The sequence below is a fragment of the Cryptomeria japonica genome, chromosome 2 (assembly GCF_030272615.1).
Source record: "Cryptomeria japonica chromosome 2, Sugi_1.0, whole genome shotgun sequence".
Classification (NCBI taxonomy): domain Eukaryota; kingdom Viridiplantae; phylum Streptophyta; class Pinopsida; order Cupressales; family Cupressaceae; genus Cryptomeria; species Cryptomeria japonica.
In genome coordinates, this window is record NC_081406.1 from 59,266,637 (window position 1) to 59,291,302 (window position 24,666).

The 24,666-nt window shown below is 35.2% G+C and overlaps 1 protein-coding gene across 1 annotated transcript in view; it reads right to left on the bottom strand.

Moving 5' to 3' along the window:
- LOC131060513 (E3 ubiquitin-protein ligase IPI1) overlaps positions 1-22,182 on the bottom strand; it is a 137,386-nt gene extending 115,204 nt beyond the window's left edge. The window contains exon 1 of the mRNA XM_057993755.2: positions 21,510-22,182. Coding sequence (XP_057849738.1) covers positions 21,510-21,654 — 145 coding nt within the window. The 5' untranslated portion in view covers positions 21,655-22,182. The remainder of the gene's footprint in view (positions 1-21,509) is intronic.
- Positions 22,183-24,666: the final 2,484 nt, after the last annotated feature.

The window sequence follows — 24,666 nt, forward strand, 5'->3', positions numbered from 1 at the left end:
CTGAGTTTAAAAAATTAAAAAAGAAAAAAAAAAAAAAAAAGAGGCCTCGCATAACAAAGAAGATAAACGGGTATTTGTAAAATCGGAAGTATGCTGATACTGGACTTGTGCATTGTGAAAGTTAACCAAGCCGTAAATAGTTTGGTCTAAAGGTCAACAACATTGTATGAAGTGCGCTTTATTTTTGTGAGGCTTGTTTAATAACTAACAAGATATGTTCATCGCATGGCATATGGAAATCTGAAGAAATGTATTTCTGAGTACATAGAGATTGCTATCAGAGATATAGAGGCTGAACCTGTTATGGTTTTTGGTGATCTTGATGATAGCCTACAGAAGTATAAAAGAGAAGATTATTATAATGAGACAATGAGCAAAAAGAGGAAGTAAAAGTGTTAATATCATCAATTCAAAGTTTTCTGGATTCTGATTATCAAGTAGTATAGCAGAGTGTTGAGGTTGGTGCCTAAATCAAGTGGAGTGGGTGCTTCATCATTGCAAAGTGTGTTGTTCAGAGAGTGGGTTCTCTTAGTAAACTGATTATTCTTATATAATCTGGATCAGTGCCCATTTATGTTAATGAAAGCTTTTTGAGGCCGTAGTTTTTTACTCGAAATGGTTTTCCACGAGAAATTTTGGTGTTTGTCTTAATGGTTGTTCTCTTTATTGCTTTAGATAATTTTATGCATTCATTGTTTTGAAAAGACCTGAAATATTAGTTCACCCACCCCCCCTCTCAATATTTCTTGTGTGCTTCTCAATTAATATCAGAGCGGTTACCTCCAGAATAGAGCTTAAAAGCTTGGAGGTTGGTCCTATCAATACACAAGATGAATGCTCTTGAAGGACTCGCAACAAACAGAGCTCCTCTGTTTGATGGATCCAACTATGCCTTTTGGTGTGTTAGAATGCATGCCTACCTCATGTCACTTGGCTTTGATGTCTGGAAGAGCGTGGTGTCAGGCTATACTACTCCTCAAGATTCTCCATCCACTATTGATGAAAAGAGAGCTTTTGAAAGCAACACTAGGGCTATGAATGCAATACTATGTGGATTGTCAGAATCTGAATTTGTTAAAGTCATGCATTGTGATACTGCTCCAGCCATGTGGGATAAACTCAAGAATGCCTATGCAGGAGATGAAAAGGTGAAGAAAGCGAAGCTTCAGACTCACAGGATCCAATTTGAAGGTCTGAAAATGAAAGAAGAAAATGTTGCAGCCTATTTTCTAAGGGTAGATAAAGTAGTGAATTCTCTTGGTGAAAAGGTCGAAGATAGTTTGGTTATTCAAAGAATCTTAACATCTTTACCTTTAAGACTTGATGCAAAGATTTCAGCCATAGAGGAGATGGTTGACCTTGATAAAATGTCCATTGACAAGCTCCATTGTATATTGACTGCATATGAGATGAGGACAAACACAGAATCTTCTAAAAGGGAGACCGCCTTCAAAGCTTCAAAGAAAGGCAAACAAAAGGAGCAAGCTTCAAGTGACAATTCGGATGATGATTCAAACTCAAAAGAAGCTTTGTTAATGAAAAGGTTGAAGAAGGATTTCAGCAAACAAATGCCTCTAAAATGTTTCAACTATGGAAAGGCTGGACATTTTGCTGCTAAATGTCCATTTAGAGTGGACAGCAGTTATAAGAAAAAATCAAAGAGCAATGGCAAGATGTATAAAGGAAAGAATTAGAACACCTTGAAATACAAAAGGGGTGTATATTCAAAAGAGAAAAGTGATTCATCTGGAGGAAGTGATGAATAGTCTTAGAGTGATGAGATTTTGTTTATTGCTATGGAAGAAACACCTGCTGAAAATCAGATTTTAGAAAATGAAGAACATGCTGATGAAGAAGAGGAAGGAGTTGATTTTGAGATGGAACTAATAGTTGCTTTAGCTGAAATCAAGAAATTAAAGAAGAAAAACCAAAACATGAAGTTACCGCTCCAACAAGAAAGTGAAGAGAAGACAAGAATGTCACAAGCACTTGAAGAAATTGAAAACCTCATGATTGATTTAAAAATCCAGAATGAAGAAGCTCTTTATGCTTTAGATGATTTTATGCATTCATTGTTTTGAAAAGAGCTGAAATACTGATTCACCCCGCTCCCCCCCTCGATATTTCCTGTGTGCTTCTCATTTCCTTCATATATTCTTGTCTAAATAATAGTTAACATCATTGCTCATACTTGAAGACTAAATGGATGCATTCTCGAAATAAAACCAACACCTCACTTGTGTATTTGTTGTCATATAGGACTGAAAATAGTTGACCATATTTCTTAGGAAGCAGTACTTTCCTGCATTGATATTGAAGTGTCATTCCTACACAATTAATCAGTTACTTCCAAACTTAGTTCTGGTATTAATTTTGTTAATCAATTTTTAGAATTTATGTTTACAACTTAAATTAACGCCTAAGAACTCGTAGTGAAAAATAATTGAATAATTTATTTACGAATATACAACGTATATAAAGAGAATTACAAGATAGTGTTCTAAAAATAACGAACTGTTAAACTAAAGCTTCAACCTAAAGCTAAAAAGCTAAAAAAGCTTAAAAAAGCTAAAAACTAAAAAGCTAACTATGCGTTCTAATAAAAGAAGCAATAGTTGAAATTAAAACACTAAACGAACTAAAAAGCTAAATGACCATTAATAAAGAATTAAAGATAACTGACTAAAATATAATTAAATATTCTAATACCCTCCCTTAAAGGTCATTCTATCTACTAACTACCCTATAGAAGACACTGCAAATCTTATAATCACAAACGCAAAGAACACTCTATTGTGGCGGAGACCCTCCCAGGATCTGCAAAGGGTTGATCACAAAGATTACCAAAATCCATCCAACCTGATGTTGGATAACAAAACCGAAACTTGAACCCACGATTTTGAGGAAAAATCGACAAAGCCTCCAGAACTAAATCATTGTTTTTTGTGGAAAAAATGAAAAAAAAAACCTAAAACAAGAACCCTACAAAAGAGAATTCACGATTTTTTAGGACAAAATTGACAAAACCATAAATCCCATGCTAACATCGTGAATTACAAATGATACATGTTCTTTTAGGAGAAAAATCGAACAAAACCCAACACAATTTTTGAGGAAAGAAAAAACTAATCAAAACCTTGAAACGATTTTTGAGGAAAAAATCAAACAAAACCCTACAACGTCACGTTGCAAAACACCAGACATCATGCGGTAAAACATTAGTCCTTGATTTTTGAGGAAGAAATCAAGTAAAACCCTTCCATAAATTTTTGTGGAGAAAAATTAGAAAAACCAACAATAATTTTTTCAAGACAAAAAATTATAAAAAACTCAAACTAATTTTTTAAAGGCAAAAAATTATAAAAACTCAAAATAATTTTTTTAAAGGGAAAAAATTATAAAAAACCAGCATAATTTTTTGATGGAAATTTTTTTTTAAAAAACGAAAACTACCGAACACAAGCAGGCAGAATATCTCCTCATCGCGCAAGAGAGAACATCCTCGCATCTTAAAAAGGAAATTTGAATCACAGAAATAACCTTCGTGTGAAATGAAAACATGCTGAAGTGCGAGCCAAAAAGGCAATCTGAATCCGTGTCAAAAACCTCCATAAACCCTTGTGGGCTTCCTTCCTTTGCATCCATCCGAAAAAAAGGATGCGCCGGGGGCAAACAAAAAGTCATAGAAACAAACATGTCCAAACACACACAGAGAAACGTGACTTCAACCCCCAAAAACATGAAACCTTCGACACCCAAAAAAAAGCAAGGTCGAGTCGAAAATCATGCCGAAAAACTCAAAAAACCACGAAAAAATCGCAGCGAACACAGGCACAGAAAAATTGTGTGCAAATTGAAGAAGATCGCACCAAAACGATGTTGCTCCAAAAAATCCAACAGCAAAAAATCGCGGATGCAGGAAAAATGGTTGGAAAAACATGAAATTCGCGGCTCAAAAAGAAAGCGAAAACACAACCCACGAACTTTTTTCATTAAAAAATGACCCAGAAAATCGCTGAAAACCCTTGCAGACATACGGGAAATAAGAAAAATTAATGCGCTAAGAAATCGCCTAAAAAAAATCCCGCCACTGCAAAAATCATCACCAAAAAAAACGTTGCCGCCAGACAGTTTGCAGAAAACGCGAAATCCAACCAAAAAGAACCTTCGTACACTGCCACAAAACATTTTGCCAGCAGAAAAACAAAAAATAGAGAAGTCAATTATTTGAAAAACCCTAGCTCGTGATTCCTAGAAACCCTCCTTCAGCAGGCCCTTCGAAAAAAGCACTAATGAATTTTTCATTAAAAAAATCACTTAAAAAAATTTTGGAAATAAATTCCAGGTAGAGGCTTACGAATTTGCCAAATTCTGACAAATCCCATCAACCCCCTCTAATACCATGAAAAATAATTGAATAATTTATTTACAAATATACAACGCATAGAAGCAATAATCTGCAATCAGCTGCGATTAATCACGACTAATCAGGAACAGGCAACTTTGCCGATTTTTTCCATCTGATCGGCTGTAAAAATAGTTGACCATTGGTCAATGATCTACCCACAATTAGACGCAATTAAAACGCGGATTAAAACACAAAAAAATCACATCAGAAATCGCAATGAAAAAACATAAACCACCCTAAAAAACCTGCAAAACTCTGTGAAAAAAACAGGTGAAAAAGTCTATAAAATAACAGGACTGTGAGGAGGAGTTGCAGCAAGAGCGCGCAGAAAGAGGAGCTTCAAAATCATGACAAGCTGAAGTGTTGCAGCGGGACTGTGAGGAGTTGCAGCACTTGAGTAAGAGATAAGTTTACTTGCAACACTACACCGGTTACCTGCAAAATGTCGTATGTTTCTTCTTCCAACTCAAACGTTTCACTTCATTCAATTAGGCAAACTTAAACATTTAATATTAAGTATCGGAACTGTAGTCATATGGCATCTCTTTAATTTTACTTTACTATAAAAAAACAGTTTGTGAAATGGTTCTGCATGTATTTGTAAACCTGTTTTAAAAGATGTGATGTCTAAATTACCATATTTTGAAACATGAACTGCATAATTGACCTTTCAGATTTTGGAAAACAAGTTGGTATGATAACTCATTAGCAAACCCATAGCCTTGTCACAGTGGTTTTTTGGTCGAAAGCATGATAATTAATATGGTAGTTGTAGAGTAGAGACTCTTAACTTTATTTGAGAAATACTATGAACATCGTATATCTTGTTAAACCACAAGGTTTTTAGTTACAGGACTGCTGTATTTAAGTCTGCTTGTGACCTATTTCAGCCGTTGTATCAATGCATTAGTGCCTAAATATTCTATCTATTGCCTGCTGGTCCATAAGTTTTATTCTGTGTCGGAATTACTATTTTGGTGACTTCTGTGTCAAGGAAATCCTCTACAAACGTGTGATTGTTGAGTGTTGATTAAAGTGCAATGATGACTGTAATCTCTTTATGAGTCTTTATTAAAAGGTTCGAATTTGAGTTTTAGTTCGGCAACAATAAAATTTGGATAAGTTTGAAGGGTAAAAAATTTGAATAAAAATTCAGCATTAAATTTGCTTTATATAAATTTAATTTTTTAAAATATATAGATAATACATTCACAAAATGATGAAAATAGTTTAAAATTGATAAATAAATTTAGATTTGTTAATACAAAAACATATAAAATTAGTGTAAAATTAAAAATTAATTTAATATCACCTACATAATATAGACAAATTCACCATAAAAAATAAGTTCATAACTTATAAATTAAATAATATTAAATTTTAAATATATATAATATTATATTAATAAATTAGAAATATTTAACTTTAAATATAATTATATTAAATTTTGAAATATTAAAATTTAATTGTAATAAATTCATAATCTAGTAATAATAATATAACTATCGCTTAATATATAGTTTGAAGCTATGTCGAGACTTTCAAACCACTTGCTCAATCCGAATCTTTGTAGAATCCTCTGTCGCCGTATTCTAATCATTAAAGAATCCCTAGGAAAGTATGCTGCAGATTATCCGAATGCTTTTCGACGCGAAATTGAAGACAATATTATTGCGAACTTAGGCGGAACCCTAAAATGGCGAATGATTATTTCAAACTCATGCAGAACCCTAAAACAAGGAAAACAAGGAAAAAACCTCTTGAACTCTTAAGAAGCAGGAAAAAACACCTACAAGAAACATTTTCCTAGAATATATTTTAAAAAAATGCTATGCCATTTAATTTGTATGAATTCGAAGCGAATTTCAACGGCTTTTTAGCAATTTTTTGAACACCGAATTTCGAATTTCATGGGTGAAATTTGGCAAACGGAGTCTTCATATTTAACTGTACAAGAAATTATTTCTTTCAAAACTGGTGCAGGGGCACCTAGCTAAGTCAATTTTGTAAATATGGTCAAAAGGTTGTCTTTTGTGTGTTTTGAGTTTGGTTGGATGTAATAAGGTCTATTTAGACCATTTTTCCATGTAATAAGTCTCATGGGGTCTATTTTGTCAAGTTTTGTCATTAGTTGCAAAGTTGTCATTGCAATTTTTGAAAAGTTGTTATAGGTGGAAGCCCAACGGTCATTTTGGTTCAAATGACAATTGTAACCGTTGGAGATGGTTTGTAAGGGTATATATATGATTGGAGAACCCTGAGACGAGGGTTGGAGTTTTATGAAGCAAAAACAATAAAATACATTCTATTCTCTGCAATTTTCATGGTTTTCTGCTGCTCTAGAGACCTGTACAGTCATGTATGGTCTGATATTGATGTGAGTCCAAGTTTGTTTGATGGAGCTCTGAGTCTTCTGAGTTTTTCATTGGGTGAGGACAAAGTTATAGCATTTTTACTGAAAACTGCCAGTTAGTCTAGGGTTTCAAGGGTTTGTGCACATAAATCATAAAGTTTGACCCATTCCACCATTGAAAATTCTGAAACTTGGTGGAATGGATGGTTTCCATGTGTTTTCAATGCTGTGTGAGTTTGCAGAGGCACAGGATGGAGTTTGGGTGGTTTTTGCTAATGATCTAGCCTAATATCCTCATGTATTAGGCCTAGGAATGATAGGTAGGAAGAGGGTTTTGTGAATAAGTGGATTGGTGAACGTACCAGTGGGTAAAATCTTTCATTTCAGACCCCATGTGATGTGTTTTAAGCCCTAGGGTGGAGGTTGGGAACTTGGAGTCACAAAACCACACATTTGCTTTGGAAAACAGGCCTAATTAGGCCTAGTTGCAGCATTACCATTCGATTTTGGAGGGGAATGTTCCGAAACAACCCATGCCAATTCTTTGATATGTTTTAAAGAAGCCAAAAGGGTATCCAAAAGTGCCTTCACAGTTTTGGAATGAGGTCTGCTCCAGAAGATACTAATGACTGTCCTTGTTAGGAGTGCTACAAGGGTGCAAGGTGGCCAATGAAGGAAGAGTTTTGAAATGAAGAACCCTAACACTTTGAGTGGACAGATTGTGCTGTACATGTCATCCTCACCCTATGAAATGATTGCCGAGTGTGGGATGGTGTCTTTGAACTACTAATTGCAACTTTGGGTGATTGAAGCCTTGAACGGCCTAAGTTGCCTAGTTGGGACAACAAAGGAATGAAAACCCTGAACCAAAAAGAGCAAATAAATCATCGAGGGTGTAATATGATGCCATTCATGTGAATTCTCTACCTGCTCTGCATCAAAAACATATGTCTTTACACATTTAGAGCTTATTTATAATGTGTGGGATAATATTAAATAGACCTATAGACCTCTGCTGTGATTAACAAAGAATGTTCTGTTAGACGGCTTCCTTGCTGCAGTCCATTTGGCAATTCAACTTTAAGGCAAATATAAGGCATAGGTTCATCCCTTGTAAATGCTGCTAATTTGACAAAAACGTTTCTCAACCCTGGAGCCATTTTAAAAGATGTTCAATTTACATTCAATATGCAAGTTATATTTCTATTTTCTGATATGTATTATTACGTTCTTATTGTATATGTCTAACTATCTTCTTGCTTGTGGCAGATGAGAGGAGCATTTAATATTTTCTATGTCCTATCTCAAGAATGCTACTTACTATAAGTATATGACAAAAGAGGCACGATCAAGCAATGCCTTGATCGGTCATGACCAATCAAGACATTACTTGATCGTACCTTTTTGTTTATACTAACAAAGGCATGTTACGGTAAATGCAAATCGGTGATCACAACTGAAGTTTATCGGTGTATTTAACCCAACGCTAATGACCGATAGTATATCGGTGGCTGTCAATGCTAACAGCCGATAGTTATCGGTGTGTTAGCCTTGACAACCACAAAGGCATGTTACGGTAAATGCAAATCGGTGATCACAACTGAAGTTTATCGGTGTATTTAACCCAACGCTAATGACCGATAGTATATCGGTGGCTGTCAATGCTAACAGCCGATAGTTATCGATGTGTTAGCCTTGACAACCGATAACTATCGATGTAGACTAACACACCGATAACTATCGGTGATTAATTCATCGCCACCCGATATATATTATGGTATACTTTATATGCAACCCGATATAATATAACATGCAACCCGATATAATATATATTCAATTCGGTATATATTAATCGGTGTGATCATTATTTATGTTTAGTTGTTATTCATCTAAATACAGAATTCATTAGATAGATGAATATGTGATTATCCATAGATTGCTCATATGCAAATATAGAATCGCTATCAAGGATGAATAATTGCTTGATGATTTTATCATAGTTAACGATATGATAAATGATTGAATGAGAGACTTCATTTATCTCTCATTCAATCATTTATCTTACCGAAGCTATTATGTATTAACAGCCATGATTCCCAATCCAAATACAGTAGTTGCTTGACTTTTATCTACTACATGCATATGTGGTACTCAATTAAAGGGGATAGGTGAACATATGCTTGGAAGACAAAAACATAGAAACACATTTTTTGTCTCAGTACACAAAGAGTTCAACATTTTTTGTCTTTTCTTAACATTAGTAGTCTCGTATGGGATGACATTTTGTCTTTTTTAAATCTGCAATATTAACATTAGTAGTCTTTTGAGCTTTTATTTAATCTAGTTCTTCTAAATATTAAATTTGTTTTGCTCCATTTTGCATTGGCAAGTGATAATCAATCAATAAAAGAACTTTATGATGTGAAGAGTGCCCCATTTGAAATCATTTATCTAACTTGTTGGGGAGCCATTAAACACTGAATTAAAATGCTTTTGCAAATTTGATTATTGATCACAATGCCACATCAAAAAGACTTTGCATGGACATATTGCACACCAATTCTCGGTAGCACAAAAGTCAAGTGCAATTGGTGTCTACATGAGATCTGTGATGGAATTTATCGTTTCAAATGGCATTTGTCAAAAGAACGAGGAAATAACCCCAAGATTTGCAAACTATGCCCTACAGATGTCTCATATCAAGCAAAGCAATCACTTGATGGGATTGTTTGAGAGTAAGGCCAAAAAAGTGAAAATTCGGGTTGAACTAGGTTCTAGTTTTGCAGATGCTAGTAGGAACCATTTGGGTGAGGAGGATGGTGAAGATGGGGATTTCAGGAAATTTGGGTCACCACCTTCTTGTACAGCATGTGGACCAAACACAGGTGAAGGAAACATTAATGCTTTCTTCCAACCTTGTACTACTCTAGGATCACAAACCACTTTGGAGAGTACATGATGGAGTAAAAAAGTCACTGAACAAGCAAAGAAGGCAATTGGTAATTTTTGGTACTCCTCTAGCTTGGCATTCCATGCTTCCAGAATCCATATTGGCAACCTATGGTAGATGCTATTGCAGCTATAGGTTCTGGATTTCAAGCCCCATCTTATGAGTCATTGAAGGTTGGTATGCTCAAAGATAAAGTACAAAAGGTTGAAAATGTTAAAAAACATTGGTTACAGTGGGCCATTACTGGTTGCAGCATTATGTCAAATGGCTAGACAGATAGAAGGAACCGGACTTTTATTAACTTCCTTGTCTCTTGTGAGATTGGCACTATTTTTTTGAAATTTGTGGATGCATCTAATATAATGATATCCACGGCTACATTGTTTGAGATGTATGACATGGTAGTTATGGGTGTAGAGCAACAAAATGTGGTTCAATTTATCACAGACAATGTTGTTGCTTATGTTGCTGCTAGGAGACTTCCAACACATAAATACCCCTCTATGTTTTTTACACCATGTGCAGCACAATGCCTTGATCTAACCCTAGAGGACATTGGAAAAATTGAATGGGTTAAGAAGGCATTGCAGAAGGATCACAAGGTTACCAAATTTATTTATAATCACACGAGGATTTTGGCTATAATGTGCTCTTTCACAAGAGGCAAGGAGCTAGTTCGACCAAGGGTGACAAGATTTGCAACACACTTCCTTGCATTAAAAAAAAAATTGAGGCGAATGTTTGTTTCAACTGAGTGGATGGAATCTAGCTTCACAAATCAAGCAAATGGCACAGCAATGGCAGACTACATGTATTCTACTAGCTTTTGGGAATCGATTGAACAAATTGTAGAGTTTTTAGAGCCTCTAGTAAAAGTCTTGAGATTAGTGGATGGGGAAAAACAGCCCATGGGATATGTGTACGAGGCCATGGATAGGGCCAACGAGATGATAAGGACTAAGTTGGGAAATAACAAGGAGAGGTATATGCCATTGTGGGACATAATTGATACGAGATGGGATGGACAGATGCACACTCCTCTCCATGCTCTGGGATACTTTTTGAATCCATCGTTATTCTACAAGACTTCATTCATGGATATTGATGTTGAGATCAAACAAAGCTTCTTCAAGTGCATGGACAAAATGTTTCCAACCCAAGATAAATTTGATGCAGCTATGTTAGAGTTGGAAATGTACAAGCAGGCTAAGGGTTTTCTCTATTCTAGGGCTGCCATGCAAGGCAGAAAGACTATCCAACGAAGTAGACTCTATAAACTTTTGACAATCTATTTATTTTGCCAACACGGTCATTAAGTTTGTTAAGATTTTAAGATATTATTACACTATCATCTCCATATAATCTATTTTTCAGCTCAATGGTGGGCTTGTTTTGGAGACGAATTACCAAACTTTAGGTGGATGGCAGTGCGCATTTTGAGCCAGCCATGCAGCTCATTCGCTTGTGAGTGTAATTGGAGTGTTAATGAACACATACATTCCAAGAAACGCAACCGCCTAACAAAATAGGGGATGAATTACTCGGAATTTGTTCACCACAACCTCCGCTTGAAGATAAGGAAAGCTCGAGGTAAGAATATTAATATATAGTTGCAATTAGTTGAAATTATATTCACTATTCTTTGTGTTTCTCACTTGTAAGCAAAGACTAATTTCTACATGGGCAAAATCAGGAACTATTGAGGAAGACGAGCCAATTGACCTCAAAGAGATAAATCCAGAATCTGAGTTGATTGTTGTCACTGATGACGATGATGATACTCCTCTTGAGCCTAAAGATTTTGATCTCATGAGGATGGCCAACATGGATCCTAAATGGCTTGAACGAGCTAGGATAGGCTCTCACTCAAGAGCTTCATCATCAAAGCCTCCTTCCCTCTAGCATGTCATTGCCTACAATTGATTTTTTGGAATTTTGTACTTAGTTTATAGGTTGACTTTGAACAAAGTCACAAACTATATTGTAATCGACATTTTGACATCTATCACCATCTAGATATTATTTATGTTGTAGTAAGTTTTGTGCAATGTAATCAACGATATGAATATAAACAACAAAAATCTATTTTCTACAATCCATGTGTTGAAGTGTCTATTTTTTTTGCCTACAATATCTCTATGCTATGGAAATGCCCATAAATATTAAAAAAAAGTAATTTTTGATTGTTTTTCTGCAATTTTTTACTTTTTTTTGTAAATCCAATTTTTTCCCCATTTTTCAAAAAATATTTTACTTTTGATTTGCCAATTAATTCCCCAAACAACTAATGCTTCTATGATACAACGTATATAAGAGAATTACAAGACGGTGTTCTAAAAATAATGAACCATTAAACTAAAGCTTCAACCTGAAGCTAAAAAACTAAAAACGCTTTAAAAAGCAAAAAAGCTAAAAACTAAAAAGCTAACTATGCGATCTAATAAAAGAAGCAATAGTTAAAATTAAAACACTAAACGAACTAAAAAGATAAATGACCATTAATAAAGAACTAAAGATAACTGACTAAAAGATAATTAAATATTCTGATACAAATCAGTAATCCCTTCCATTAATACTGACACAACATTTCTTTCATTATTCATCATCTATTTGCAGACTTGCTTACATCATTGATGTCATTTGTATGCATTCGCAAAACCCTGGAGCAGAATTAGTATGCTTAATTTAAAACATACCATTCTTTACTATCTGCTAGTGGTTAACAGCATGACCATTAAAAGTTGTATATTATAATTGGCTTCCTCCTGGTAATGCGGCAGGGCAGATAAAAAAGAAACATCTCTAAAGTGAAGTGTATTTCACTCATCTTTTCTTTGTTAAATAGAAAGTGGGAATTTTTTAAATGCTGTTTAACAAAATTAAAGAATTCTATGGGTCAGTCAAACAGATGTTGTGCTTACACACATAAATTACAGAAAGAATCTAATATTGACAATAGAAAGAATGGAACCTCACTTTACATTAGGTTATGCTGCTCATTTAGTTTTCAATAGAAAATTCTCATGCTGCCTTTTGGTGTGTGTTTAGAACTCCATTATTCATATTCATGCCAAATCAACTCTATGCAAAGAAGGCAGTTACTCTACCTGGGAGTGCAGCCAAACTCAATTTGAATAATATTTACTCAGATTGAAGTTAAGCATCCACAAAAACAAGCTCAAACTAACTTTGCATGATGAATGGAAATCATCCACTTATCAAAAGTATGAGCAAATAAGTTTTACCTTTAACCCACACTTAAAATCAAATCTTGTATTTCATCTAACAACATTAATCAAATTTTATTCTACTTGTTGACTCAACAAAGTAGGTGCAATCTTCAAAGGTTTGCACTTGTAATTTTCATTTCCCAGGTAAATATCATCAATTTGAACAAAATTTACTCAGATTGAAGTTAAGCATCCACAAAAACAAGCTCAAACTAACTTTGCACGATGAATGGAAATCATCCACTTATCAAAAGTATGAGCAAATAAGTTTTACCTTAAACTCGCACTTATCAAATCTTGCATTTCATCAAATCTTGCATTTCATCTAACAAAATTAATCAAATTTTATTCTACTTGTTGAAGAAAATGTAAACCATGCCAATCACTTAGACAAGATATGTTCCAAAGTCTATAAGCACATGAGAAACTCTATTATCAAAGCAATCTCTTGCAACAATTTAACAAAAACCTCACACTCTCCAAATGAGAGGAGGAAACCTTAATAGGCGCCAAAAAGTAATGAACGACCAAGATCAAACAGTGATCAAGGGCCCAGATCAAAGTATCAAAACCCTAATTAGGGTTTCCAAAACCTAACTAGTTTGAGCAAATAGGAACAAGACAAGTGTCACTAGATGCTACTCTCAAGGATGATGCACCCACTTTCCTTTTTTGAAGCGGCAAATTCGATGAATCGGGACTAAAGAGGACGGACCTCTTCCATGGTGACATGTGGCGAGCTGCCAATTTTGTAGTCAGCCATATCCAACTCATCGGTACACATGGCCAAAGCGCCTTCCCAGTCAGCAGCCTGCACCAGTAAATTCCCATCAATGAACAAGAAGTTCGAAACCTTAGCCAAACCTGGTCTGAGAATCAGTCCTATGGAATTGAAGAAATTCTCCTGGATTTTGACCTTCAGATTCTCTGCACACATAGCCTTCTCTCATACTACATCCTACTTGAGTACCTCAGCTACTACGAGGAAGATTTTATCTTGAATTTCTCCAATGATTCCCCCTACTTCAGTGCACTTGGCCTCAATCTTCTTCAAGCATTCAACTCTAGTGGTCAAGGCTAAATACAATGTGTTGAAGTCATAAACATCACCAGCTTGAATTCCTCCTCCATCAGTCAAATCCTATTTGGAAGCCCTCTCATCATCTTCAAGCATGGAATTATTTTGTTCTAAAAATCTTGAAGATCCTCCCAAGCCACAGACATATCCTGTATTCTACCAAGAAAAGAGGATGTGGATTCATATGCTGACATTAGATTTTCACCAATTATGGCAGCCTGCTCAGTTGTGTCTGAGATCCATCCCTTAACCTCTCTGAAAGTAATTCTCATATCTTCATAGTCATTAACAGACTCCTGTGGAAGAGCCAAGGGTGAAGTAACTGCTACCTCTTCCCAAGCAATGGGATTCATCAAGTGTTGAACATATCTCCTCCACTACTCATTTTCAGCTTTCAACTCTTTCTTCTACTCAATCTCCTAATTCAGCCTTTCCTTGATGGTTTTGACGAAATCGTCAAATTCTTGAACTTCTTGTACTTTAGTAGTTCGGCCCAAATCAATAGTAGTTACCTCATACTCTTGAGGAATAATATCCTCCTGTGCCTTGTCAACTTTTGGAACTGCCACTTGAACGGACCTGAATCCTGCATTATTTCTCTAAATCAAGGAAAATTTCTTAGTTGGCTTCTTTTCTACTATCTTGTTCAATTTAGCCAAAAGTCTTGTTGTATCTTCTTCTTGATGTACCTCTATGGGTGCCTTGGCTTTCATTTTGTCTTTCAACCAATCGGGAATGGTTGATTGCTCCATACCATCATCATCAAGGTCATCCTCTAGTCCTTTGAGTGTTGAAATTATGCCATCCAAAAACTCACCTTCAGGCTCAATGTTCTTTAATTCTACAACCTAAAGGCGAGTGGGTTCCAAATGCTACTCCTCAAAGACAGGAGGGGGAATTCCTATCTCATTCTCTTGTTCATACTCATCTATCGAAGGCCTGTTTGGAGCTATGGATGAAGCACTGATGGTGGACTAAGCTTGATTTGGCTTTTGTCGTTTGTTTACAATCTCTTCATCAGCAACCTTCTTTCCTCTTGCTTTCGCTAAACTTCATGTTGTTTCTTTTCTTTTTCTCGATCCCACACTTTCAAGACCTTTAGGATTATTGGACATCTCACTATGATTTGAAGAAAAAGATTCGTCAGCCCCCATCAAATCGTATGTGAGGGATACATTCCTTGCTTTGAGCATACTGGTTCTTTGGACTGCCCACCATTTTCAATACTCAATCACTGGCCTCATCAAATCTCATAATTCAGCCCTTTCAAAATTTGACCAATCAACCGGCGGAAGAGGATCATCTCTCAAATTTGCATAATGTGTTTGCTCGTATTCATCATCTTCCTCAATCTGATTAGCCACCTGGAAAACTTCAGATGACCGAATCAAACTAAGTGGTATCCTCGACCATATTCTTTTCCTTACTTCAAAATTGTCAGTAGCATTGGCCCAATAGTCCTCAAGATCAAGCCCGTGTTCATATTTTATTTCGTTCACTAATCCCATACGATGGAAGGGATCAAAGTAGGCCCTCGACTGATATTGGATGAATGAGTACCACTGAATCTCTTTATCAGCATGTGTTGCAGCCTGAGTGGGTGGGCAAGATTCTAACATTTTCCCAACACTAAGAGGGAAGGAAGCTCCTGTTTTCTGTTTGACTCTTTGTACACTCATGAAAGTATCAAGTTGTCTCAACACTTCTAGCAAAACCATCCTATTTGTGGGATACATAAGGAGTCTATAGGGACAACCAGCGAATCCTTGGATTTGCAAATATGTAAATCTAAGATACTAGATATACCAATATCCAAATCAGCTGATCAACTCCTTGGATTCCTGAGAAAGTCTTCGGTGTGTGCCTCCCTGGAGAGTCCTGGTGATGTACATAAGGAAGGCGTCGTTGACCCTTTTGAAATGATATTTCTCCTCCCGATGTAATTGCGGGTAGCAATCATATACGCTCAAGTGGTTTTCTTTGTTTCCCACCATTCCTCTACAAAGCAAGCCCTTGTATCTGTGGGTTCTTGCTAGTGAATAAATAAGATAAGAGCTCATATAAAATGTCCTTGTCTTCTCCAAATTCTTAAGCTAATCATCAAGGTTGTCGCTGATGATTATGGCCCAAATTATCATTTTAACACCAACGGTACCAACGGTGATCTCATGGATGAAATAATACATCAAGGGCTCAAAAGGTGCACCTTGCTGGCTGCCCATGATCCTATTCAACAATACAATGAGATCTCCATAATCTTCTTTAAAGTATGGCCTGAGGAGCTTCTTAGGCATCTTTCCCACACTTTGTCTTGGTTTTTCCAACCATGAATGGTTGATATTTGCTTCATACTCCTCGGTATTATCTTCATACATCATAGTTGCCTCATCCCTGGACTTATAAACAGCTCCATGGTATTCAGGAATACCAAAAGCTTCTCTTATGGCAACTTCTCCTAAGTTAGCCAACACTCTCCCATCCGGAGCTATGATTTCTCTTTCCAAGGAATTATACTGTTTGGAGCATTCGACAACTAACTCATTACATTGAAATGCTGGAAGAAATCCAGCTGCTTGTACTATCTCGTTTCTCATCATTCTATGTGCAATTGGAGTAGGTAGTTTTCCATCTTGGCCATGCATCCTCTTTTTGGACTCCGTAAGGTTGATATGCCCGAGGTTGGTATCACCAACCTTATTCCATTTTGAGTTAATATTGGATTCTAGTGGAGAATCCTTGTCTACTTGAAATTTCATTTGTGTCCTCTTTGAAGATCCAACCTTTGTTGTCATCCACAACCTTCAGAATTCAGACAAGAGAGAGATAGAAAAATGTTTAGTCTGAAAATCTTCACTTCTTCCTCCTGCAAATGCCTTAGAAAAAACCTCGAATCTGCTCTTGAAGGCTTGAGAAATGCTCTAAAAGACCTGAAATATTCTTCTACTTAGTTTTTTTACTCTCCAAGTTCAAACTTTTGAAATGAATGAACAATTCATTATAAGTATAAAACTCTTAAAAGAGTTCGAATTGTGTAATGAGAAACACAGTTTATCTTTCCCAAATTTGAACTAGTCATGTAAATCTTTAGTAAATGATCTTGTTTCCTTATACATTTGGGACTCTTAAGAAAGTTTCCAATTTTGATTTTCAGTTGAACTCAGTCCCTTGAGAAAGATCTGATTTCGCTTTGAGTTCAAGTTTAGCTCCTTGAGAAAGTTTCCATTTTCATTATGAGTTCATGAATTGAACTCTTTCTTTCTTTCTTTTCCAAATTTTAAAACTTTCCAAAATTAACCTTGATGGCAATTGTGAAACCTTCCATCTTAGTCCAAAATCGTACTTAGCAAAGTCTTTTCCTCATGTGTTACGGAGTTTGAAGACTTCTTTCCTCAATCTAAATTGAACTTTGAAGTTTCCATTCCTTATTCAAGGCGGACTTTAGTAAACTTGTTCCTATCTTGGGCAGACTTCACAAATTGTCTTCCTCATTAGCCAGCGGACTAGGCGGAGTTGAAGAAATGTTTTCCAATGCAAAGCAGACTTCACAAATAATTTTCCTAGCTGCTGATCAGACTTGGCAATGCAGGGCGGACTTCAATAAATACTTTCCTTAGCATGGTGGAGTTGAACACTTTCTTTCCCTTGCACAAATCGAAGTTGAGGAATTTCTTTCCTCCTTAAGGCGGACCTTGGCAAACATTTTCCCAGCAAACTTGATCAAAATGCTTCCTCATGTGTGGCGGACTTCATGAAAAGTTTTCCTAACTGCCAACCAACTCGGACTTCATAAGACATTTTCCCAATTGGAATTCACCCAAAACATTCCTCTTTTAGCTGGCGGACTTTGACACTTTCCTTCCTTGTGACTAAGGCGGACTTCCTCATTTCTCTTCCTAAGTGCCGATCAAACTTGGCAAGGCGGGGCTAATCCAGGAGAGGGTGGAAGCTAAATGTGAGGTGAATTTTCCTTTGGACAGAGGAGAGGCTGATATACTGAGTAGGTTGGGTTTGCAGGAGATGTCACCTATCTCAGCTTGTGTCAGGAGAGGTAGACGTGCTATGAAGAAGGTTCATAGGGTGGCTAGATGGTTGCCCCCGCAAAATGATTCCATTAAGATTAACACCGATGGCTCCTCTAGGGGTAACCCGGGTCCTGCTAGGATTGGTGGTGTTGGTAGGGATTGTATGGGGGAGGTGGTTTTCTTATTTTCAGTGCATAAAGGGCAGCAGTCTAATAATTTTATGGAGGGATTAGCAATTTTTTGTGCCCTGGAGCGTGCTTTTGAGTTGGGGGTGGCATAAGGTTATTTACGAATCAGATTCGCAGATTATGGTTAATCTGTTGATTGAGTAGAAGGTGAGTGGAATTAATTGGCAGATGGCAGGGACTGTTAACCAGATTTTGCAAATTAGTGTTGTGATGGAGGTGGTGTCTTTCATCCACATTCCTCGTGAATGAAATAGAGCAGCTGATTGTTTGGCTAAGTGGGCCTCAGAACATGGTGATGATTGGAAAGTTGAGGATTGGGAACATCTTTCCCCGGATTATTGTCAAGACTTGCATAAGATCTTTGCTGAGGATATGGATAGTCATGAAGCTGGTTGAAAATTGGTTGGGTTTGTTGTTCTCTTCTAGAGCTTTGAGGCTCTGGTTTTCTTATGTAATGCTTGTGTCTGATTATTAATAAAGTTTTTACCCCTTTATTCAAAAAAAAACAACTTATAGGTAGCCCTTAACATTATCTGTTTGACTTAAATCCGTGCATTTGTTAATTTGAATGGTTGTTATTTGTGGTGCTGTGGAAATTGTGTGGCTTATTTGCTCTGATCCAGAGCTTTCATTTGTGATTTGGAAATCGTATTTTGCTGGTCAAGATTGCGTTTCGGCAGGATAAAAAGGTGTTGCATGCATTGTAAAATTAAGCCCCCCACCACCTGCTTAAGCTGAAAAATGGAACCCAAAACAACCACTGCTCCAAATTTTGGAGCAAGCTATTATTTGAAATGCACTTTTTTTATTATTATTATATGATACCACATGCCCCAATTTTAAAGGGCCATATCCCCAGCATGAGACCCCACCTTGACTGGTTCACATAAGAAACAAAGCCATGGTCCAATGCATTAGAATTGATGATCAAAACCCTCTGCACTTAAAGTGTGTTTTCCAACTGTTTGCTAGCCAATTTGCATATTCTGCAGAACCAATTAGCAATTTTCAGTTGAATGCAGCCAATAATTCAAGAGGCTAATTTAAAGCTTTCCTACAGTTATTGCTATGGCAAACAGAAATTCAACAGGCTACACTCCATGATATGGAGCTAAAAATTCTTAAAAAACTACAAATATATATAGAGAGAGAAAGAGAATTTGCCTAAAATAACTATAGTAACTCAGAATCAGATTAGGCAATCAAGTTGCATCTCATCAAAATCTTGAGGGAGAAAATCATCAACTCAGTTATTAAGTATTTTCATGGAAGAATCCAAAGGGTTTAGAGCAAGTGGTGAGAAACAATAAAATTCCAATAGAAAGCCAGCATTCCATTCCAACATGCTCTTGGGTACCTTGTACCACCCATGTGGACACCTGAAAGCATGGAGGCCAAGTGCTTGCAACCATATTAAAGACCTAATGGTTTACCTTTGAAAATTCTATGTTAATTGTCTTGGCTGCAATGTACTATGTATTTATACTTTAATCCCATTGTGAACGAATAATTATCTTTCTATTAATAAAGTGCATTCCTAAGACAAAATCACAATTTTATTGCATATTTTTATTATAAACAAAGTTTGGACTTTGAATACAGTTCGAGCATATTTAACCTTCAATCCTGAAGAGATCATATTAAATAGAGTTAGAGGTTTGATAGAAAATTTAAAGTTGTCCAGCACTGAATAGATTTAAATGAAGTACATAACTACCTTTTCTGTAAAAAGCTGTCATGAAAGGGCGTAAAATGAATTTGCAAACAAATCCTCTTTCTCCATCAAAAGGATAAAGGCTTCACTTCCATCCATGACCAGCTATGCCTCCATTCACCACTCAATCTATTTTCCTCACATGAGAATAAAAAAAGAATAATTTTGTACAGGAGAAATCACCCTCTTGAAGACAGATCGTCAAATGCAAGCAAAAGGAATATATTTAAGTGGACACATACATAGGTAAAAAATTTAAATCACTAAGAGGCAATCTCTATAAGTGATTATGGCCACACCACAAAAGTTGTTTGCTAATGTGAGCCACATGCCTGTTACTCTCCTGCTTTCTAGGCCCCATATACTGCTCATGTTTCTGCAAACATGACTTGTACTCCAGGTTTAGGCGAATTGACAAGGTTCAGTATACTCACAAGCTTGATCATGAGATCAAAACCCACAGAAACAAATTATTAAACAATATGTGAGGTAAATTTCAGCAAGTTACTCATGAGTTTTCCAAAGGAGAATAAAATAAACTAAATTCCCAAAAATGTTGCATTCTTACTATGATTATTGCATAACTCTCAAGGAAAATGTTTCGAAAAGCAGCCAAAATACAAATGAAATTTAGAAAATTTCCTGTTTCCCAGCCACAATCTCATTCCAACAGGCACACATCGTACTAAAATTAAGCATAGGTCTCAAGGAAAAGTTTTGCAAAGCAGCAAAAATTAATGTGCCAAGCATGCCAAGACTGGTATGTTTTCTAGCCATGATCTTATTCTAGATTAGTTTAAAACTTTTTCAGTGATCAAAAGATATTTACAAGACGTAAATATTTTCTAGCCACGATATCATTCCAAGTTCCAACAGATACAAAATGTACCAACACAAGTTTTATATCAAATAAAACATACATTCTTAAGTGTTGTCTCCAGTTCAAAATGGGGTGGACACACCCCCAATGTGGACCAAATTCTTAATATGCTGTTCAGTGGGGCAGAATATGAGTGCCCGGTAGTTCAAATATAGTCAAGCGTGGGGTATGGCCTCTTACGCTATAAGTTACCATGCAATCTAAGTAAGATTAGGTGCACACGATGGCCTGCATCGTTGACCTTGAAAGAACCATGCCTCTCCTTTTAAATCGCACCATCTAGGGTTCACTGCCATTCTTAAGCCTGTTTTACATTGTAACGAAAAAGCCAACAGTCTAATCTAGGGTTTCCCCATTTAGAAATTATTTTTAATCGTTTGTACGTTTGTGGCCACAAATTACTCAAGATTGCCCTCTAGATATTTCACAATTTCCCCGCTCATCAGAATAAATGCAAATACGCAATGACTTGAGGTTTATATACAAATTCTTCATTACTACAAGGACGGCAATAACAGAAAATCACAAATATACAAAAACAAGCATGATCTAGTTTTCCATTTACTTAATTTACCTCATCTCCGTCATCTGAGGCATGTCAAATGAAAAGACATGCTAGGGTTTCTGGTTCGAAAGCTTATGTTTTGCATTTGACGGCGAAACAAGAAGATGGTAAATGAATTTACCTAAATGAAAATGATGACCGCATTTGAGCTTGGCAATCGATCTCTCCCCGCGGTCTGCAACCGCTTCCAAGCACACCGAACAAGAAATCGAACTCGAGCTCAAAAACACCGCCTGCGACTGCTTATCTCTACTCCCCGACTCCATTTCCACGCAGATCCCTTTTCTTAACCTACTGATTCTGCAAAGTAACCTAAATTTTCAATTTCGCCCAACCAAACAAAAACCTCAAATCTTGCCCCGGCGATGATGCTTCGATCGGTGATGTAAACACAACGGCGGATCGATAAATTCACTAAAATGCATTCTTGAAACCAAGATTAACACAATTTGGCAGACTCAACACCATATATTGTCGATTTCTCAACGGATTCAATTTGAAAAAATCTCGTTTCAAGCTCCGGACAAAATCCTTTCAACCGTCGGCCAGGATGAGAAAAATTCAGTGTTCTAATTGATGAAATTTTGACGGGGAATTGATGAATTACTCTGCCCTTCTGTCAATAGCGATATATCTATCCGAATAAAACCAGTTTGCGTAAGAGAAAAACAAAGGTAAAACTGAAGATATGTAAGCCGTTGGATTAAAAAATCCGACGGACTGTCATTTCTGCCAGCGTTTTTTAATTTTTTATTCAGATATTAGTCATTTTTGCGAAGCATATCTTTGGATTTCAATCAAACATCGTGCTACTTGGATTGTTCTTGCATTTTATTTATTTATTTATTTATTTACTGGTATTTTATGTGTGAAGATAATAAATATTTTATCGTAATATATGAGGGATCAAACATGTGTGAAAGCCATTTCACAAAAGGCTTCTATCGTATGCTCTTATCGCTCTTAGAGCACATGCCCTTAACCTATAAAAAGATTTTCTGTTTACTAAAAAAACATCGTTCTTAATGTGAAATGGGCCAAAATCATTTTCAAAATTACAAATAATAAATAATAATGATAGTTCACAATTTATTTTTATTTTTATTTTATTGAAATACTTATAAAGATATAGGTAAAAAAAATTTAGGTGAAAAATTTAATATATATGTATATGATAAGTAGGGAGTATTTTTGTAGTATATCAAATTATGTTGTTGTATTATGATTTAATTATATTATTTTTTAATTAAATTTGTAGATCTATACTTCATGAATAGTTGTTCGTACGAACTAATCTCTCGTAACATGAATATTGAATGGTCTAATTAAAACTCATTTCATCTACTTAGTTGATGCTCACAAGGGTGAAGAATTTTGTCTAAAAGAAAAATATTGCTTGGCATCATTGATTATTATTATAAGAAAATAAACACAACTTACACATAATAAATTATGTATAAACAATGTAATAATTAGACCTAAATAAAAAATCACAAACTAAGATTGAGAAAGATAAATAGAAATTTAGAAGGTGTCTCGCTCTATAATTATGTTGAATGTTGTTGTGGTTAATTTGACCATGTAAAAGTGTTTGATAATTAGATCTAGAGTTTTGGTGATAAATTTCGGATGGGAACTTTATATGTGATCTACCTCTAATATTTGTTTAATTATCAAACAAAATTGTGCATGGTTCTATCGTACTTCAATGTGATTAAGTTTGTTACAATGTGATTTTGTCTCATCCCACCCACTTATGAATCTTGTGCAAATATGACGATATCTTCTTTCAATTCAATACAATGTTAGTGAGCACCTTTAAAGATTTTCTTTGCAAGGATTGAATTGTTGAGATTCCTTAAATTTTAGTGAAACCCCTTTGTTATTTTCACAAGATCCATAGGTACAAAAGGCATAAATATTATAGACACTGAAAATTGTCTATCATTTGCCTACAACATTTTTACTAATTATTAGTCCAATTAATTAAATAATCTATTATTTAATTAAGTTATTGTTATTCTTCTAATTCAAATTCAAATTTCAAATTCCCCTCTATCATATTTATAATTAAATAATATTTAATTATCATAATTTCTTCTAATAATAATTTATTTATTTTTTATTTGGATAATTTATTATTGCACAATAATCAAATAATATTTATTGTTTTATTTTTCATATCTCCTCAGTAATTAAAAAATTAAATTTTTTAATTAGCTAACATTCTCTTCTATAATTAAATAAACTAGTAGTTGCACACTTTTTTCATGCAACGGAAAGCCAATAGGTTGTGTTTTTATGGAGAGGGTTTTTTGAAGACTTGATATCTATATAAACAAATTAATAAAAAAATAAAATGAATGGTAGGGTTGAATCCTTGTTTGAAGAGAATAAGCTACAGTTATGGTGTTTGCCAATTCCTTTTGACGTCATTAACCTAAAGATGACACTAGATTCATAATTTTACAAAATGACATTTATATTCAAAATATCCTATAATTTGTTATCAAATGCAAAACATACAAAGGTTGTTTTGTTCAAATTGAAATGTGTAGATATTCTAAGAGAATACCTTGATGATGGAGGTACAATTCTTGGAAAGAAGATTTGTTTGATATGTGTGTGTTGTGAAGAGCTCAATCAAAACATTTTCCATGAGAACCATGTGACAATCTGTTGATGTAATTAAGGTGTTGTACCTTGTTTATTTTTCACCTAGGTCCTAATTACATGTCACTTGAACTTACTTAGGGACCACATAGGATCTTTTAGGAGCATCTCCACTTTAAGTGGTGTTATCATGTTATCACATTCTACTTTATGTGGTGTATCCACCTTTAGTGGTCGTATCATGCTATCACGTATCCACCTTAAGTGAATATTCCACCTTTAGTGGTTTTTGTAGACACCTAAAAATGTCTCATCGCTAGTATGTTAATTATTCATCTTAATTAGTTAAATAAGTATTTAATCATTTAATTAATCTAATTATTATTATTCTAAAGTAATTTAATCATCACATTTTCATCGTATTTCAATTATTCAATTTCTTCCTCCAATCATTTAATCATTTAATCCACTTTCTTATAATTAATTAATTTTTTTATTATTTAATTAATTTTGAATTAACACCTTTAATTAAATAATCTTAATTATTTAATAAATTTAATTTCCAAGTTCCTAATAATTTATAATTCATTCTTTACTAATTCAAATTAAAAAATCCCCAAATTCTAATTTCATCTAGTTTCAATAAATTTGCATTTCATTTCATA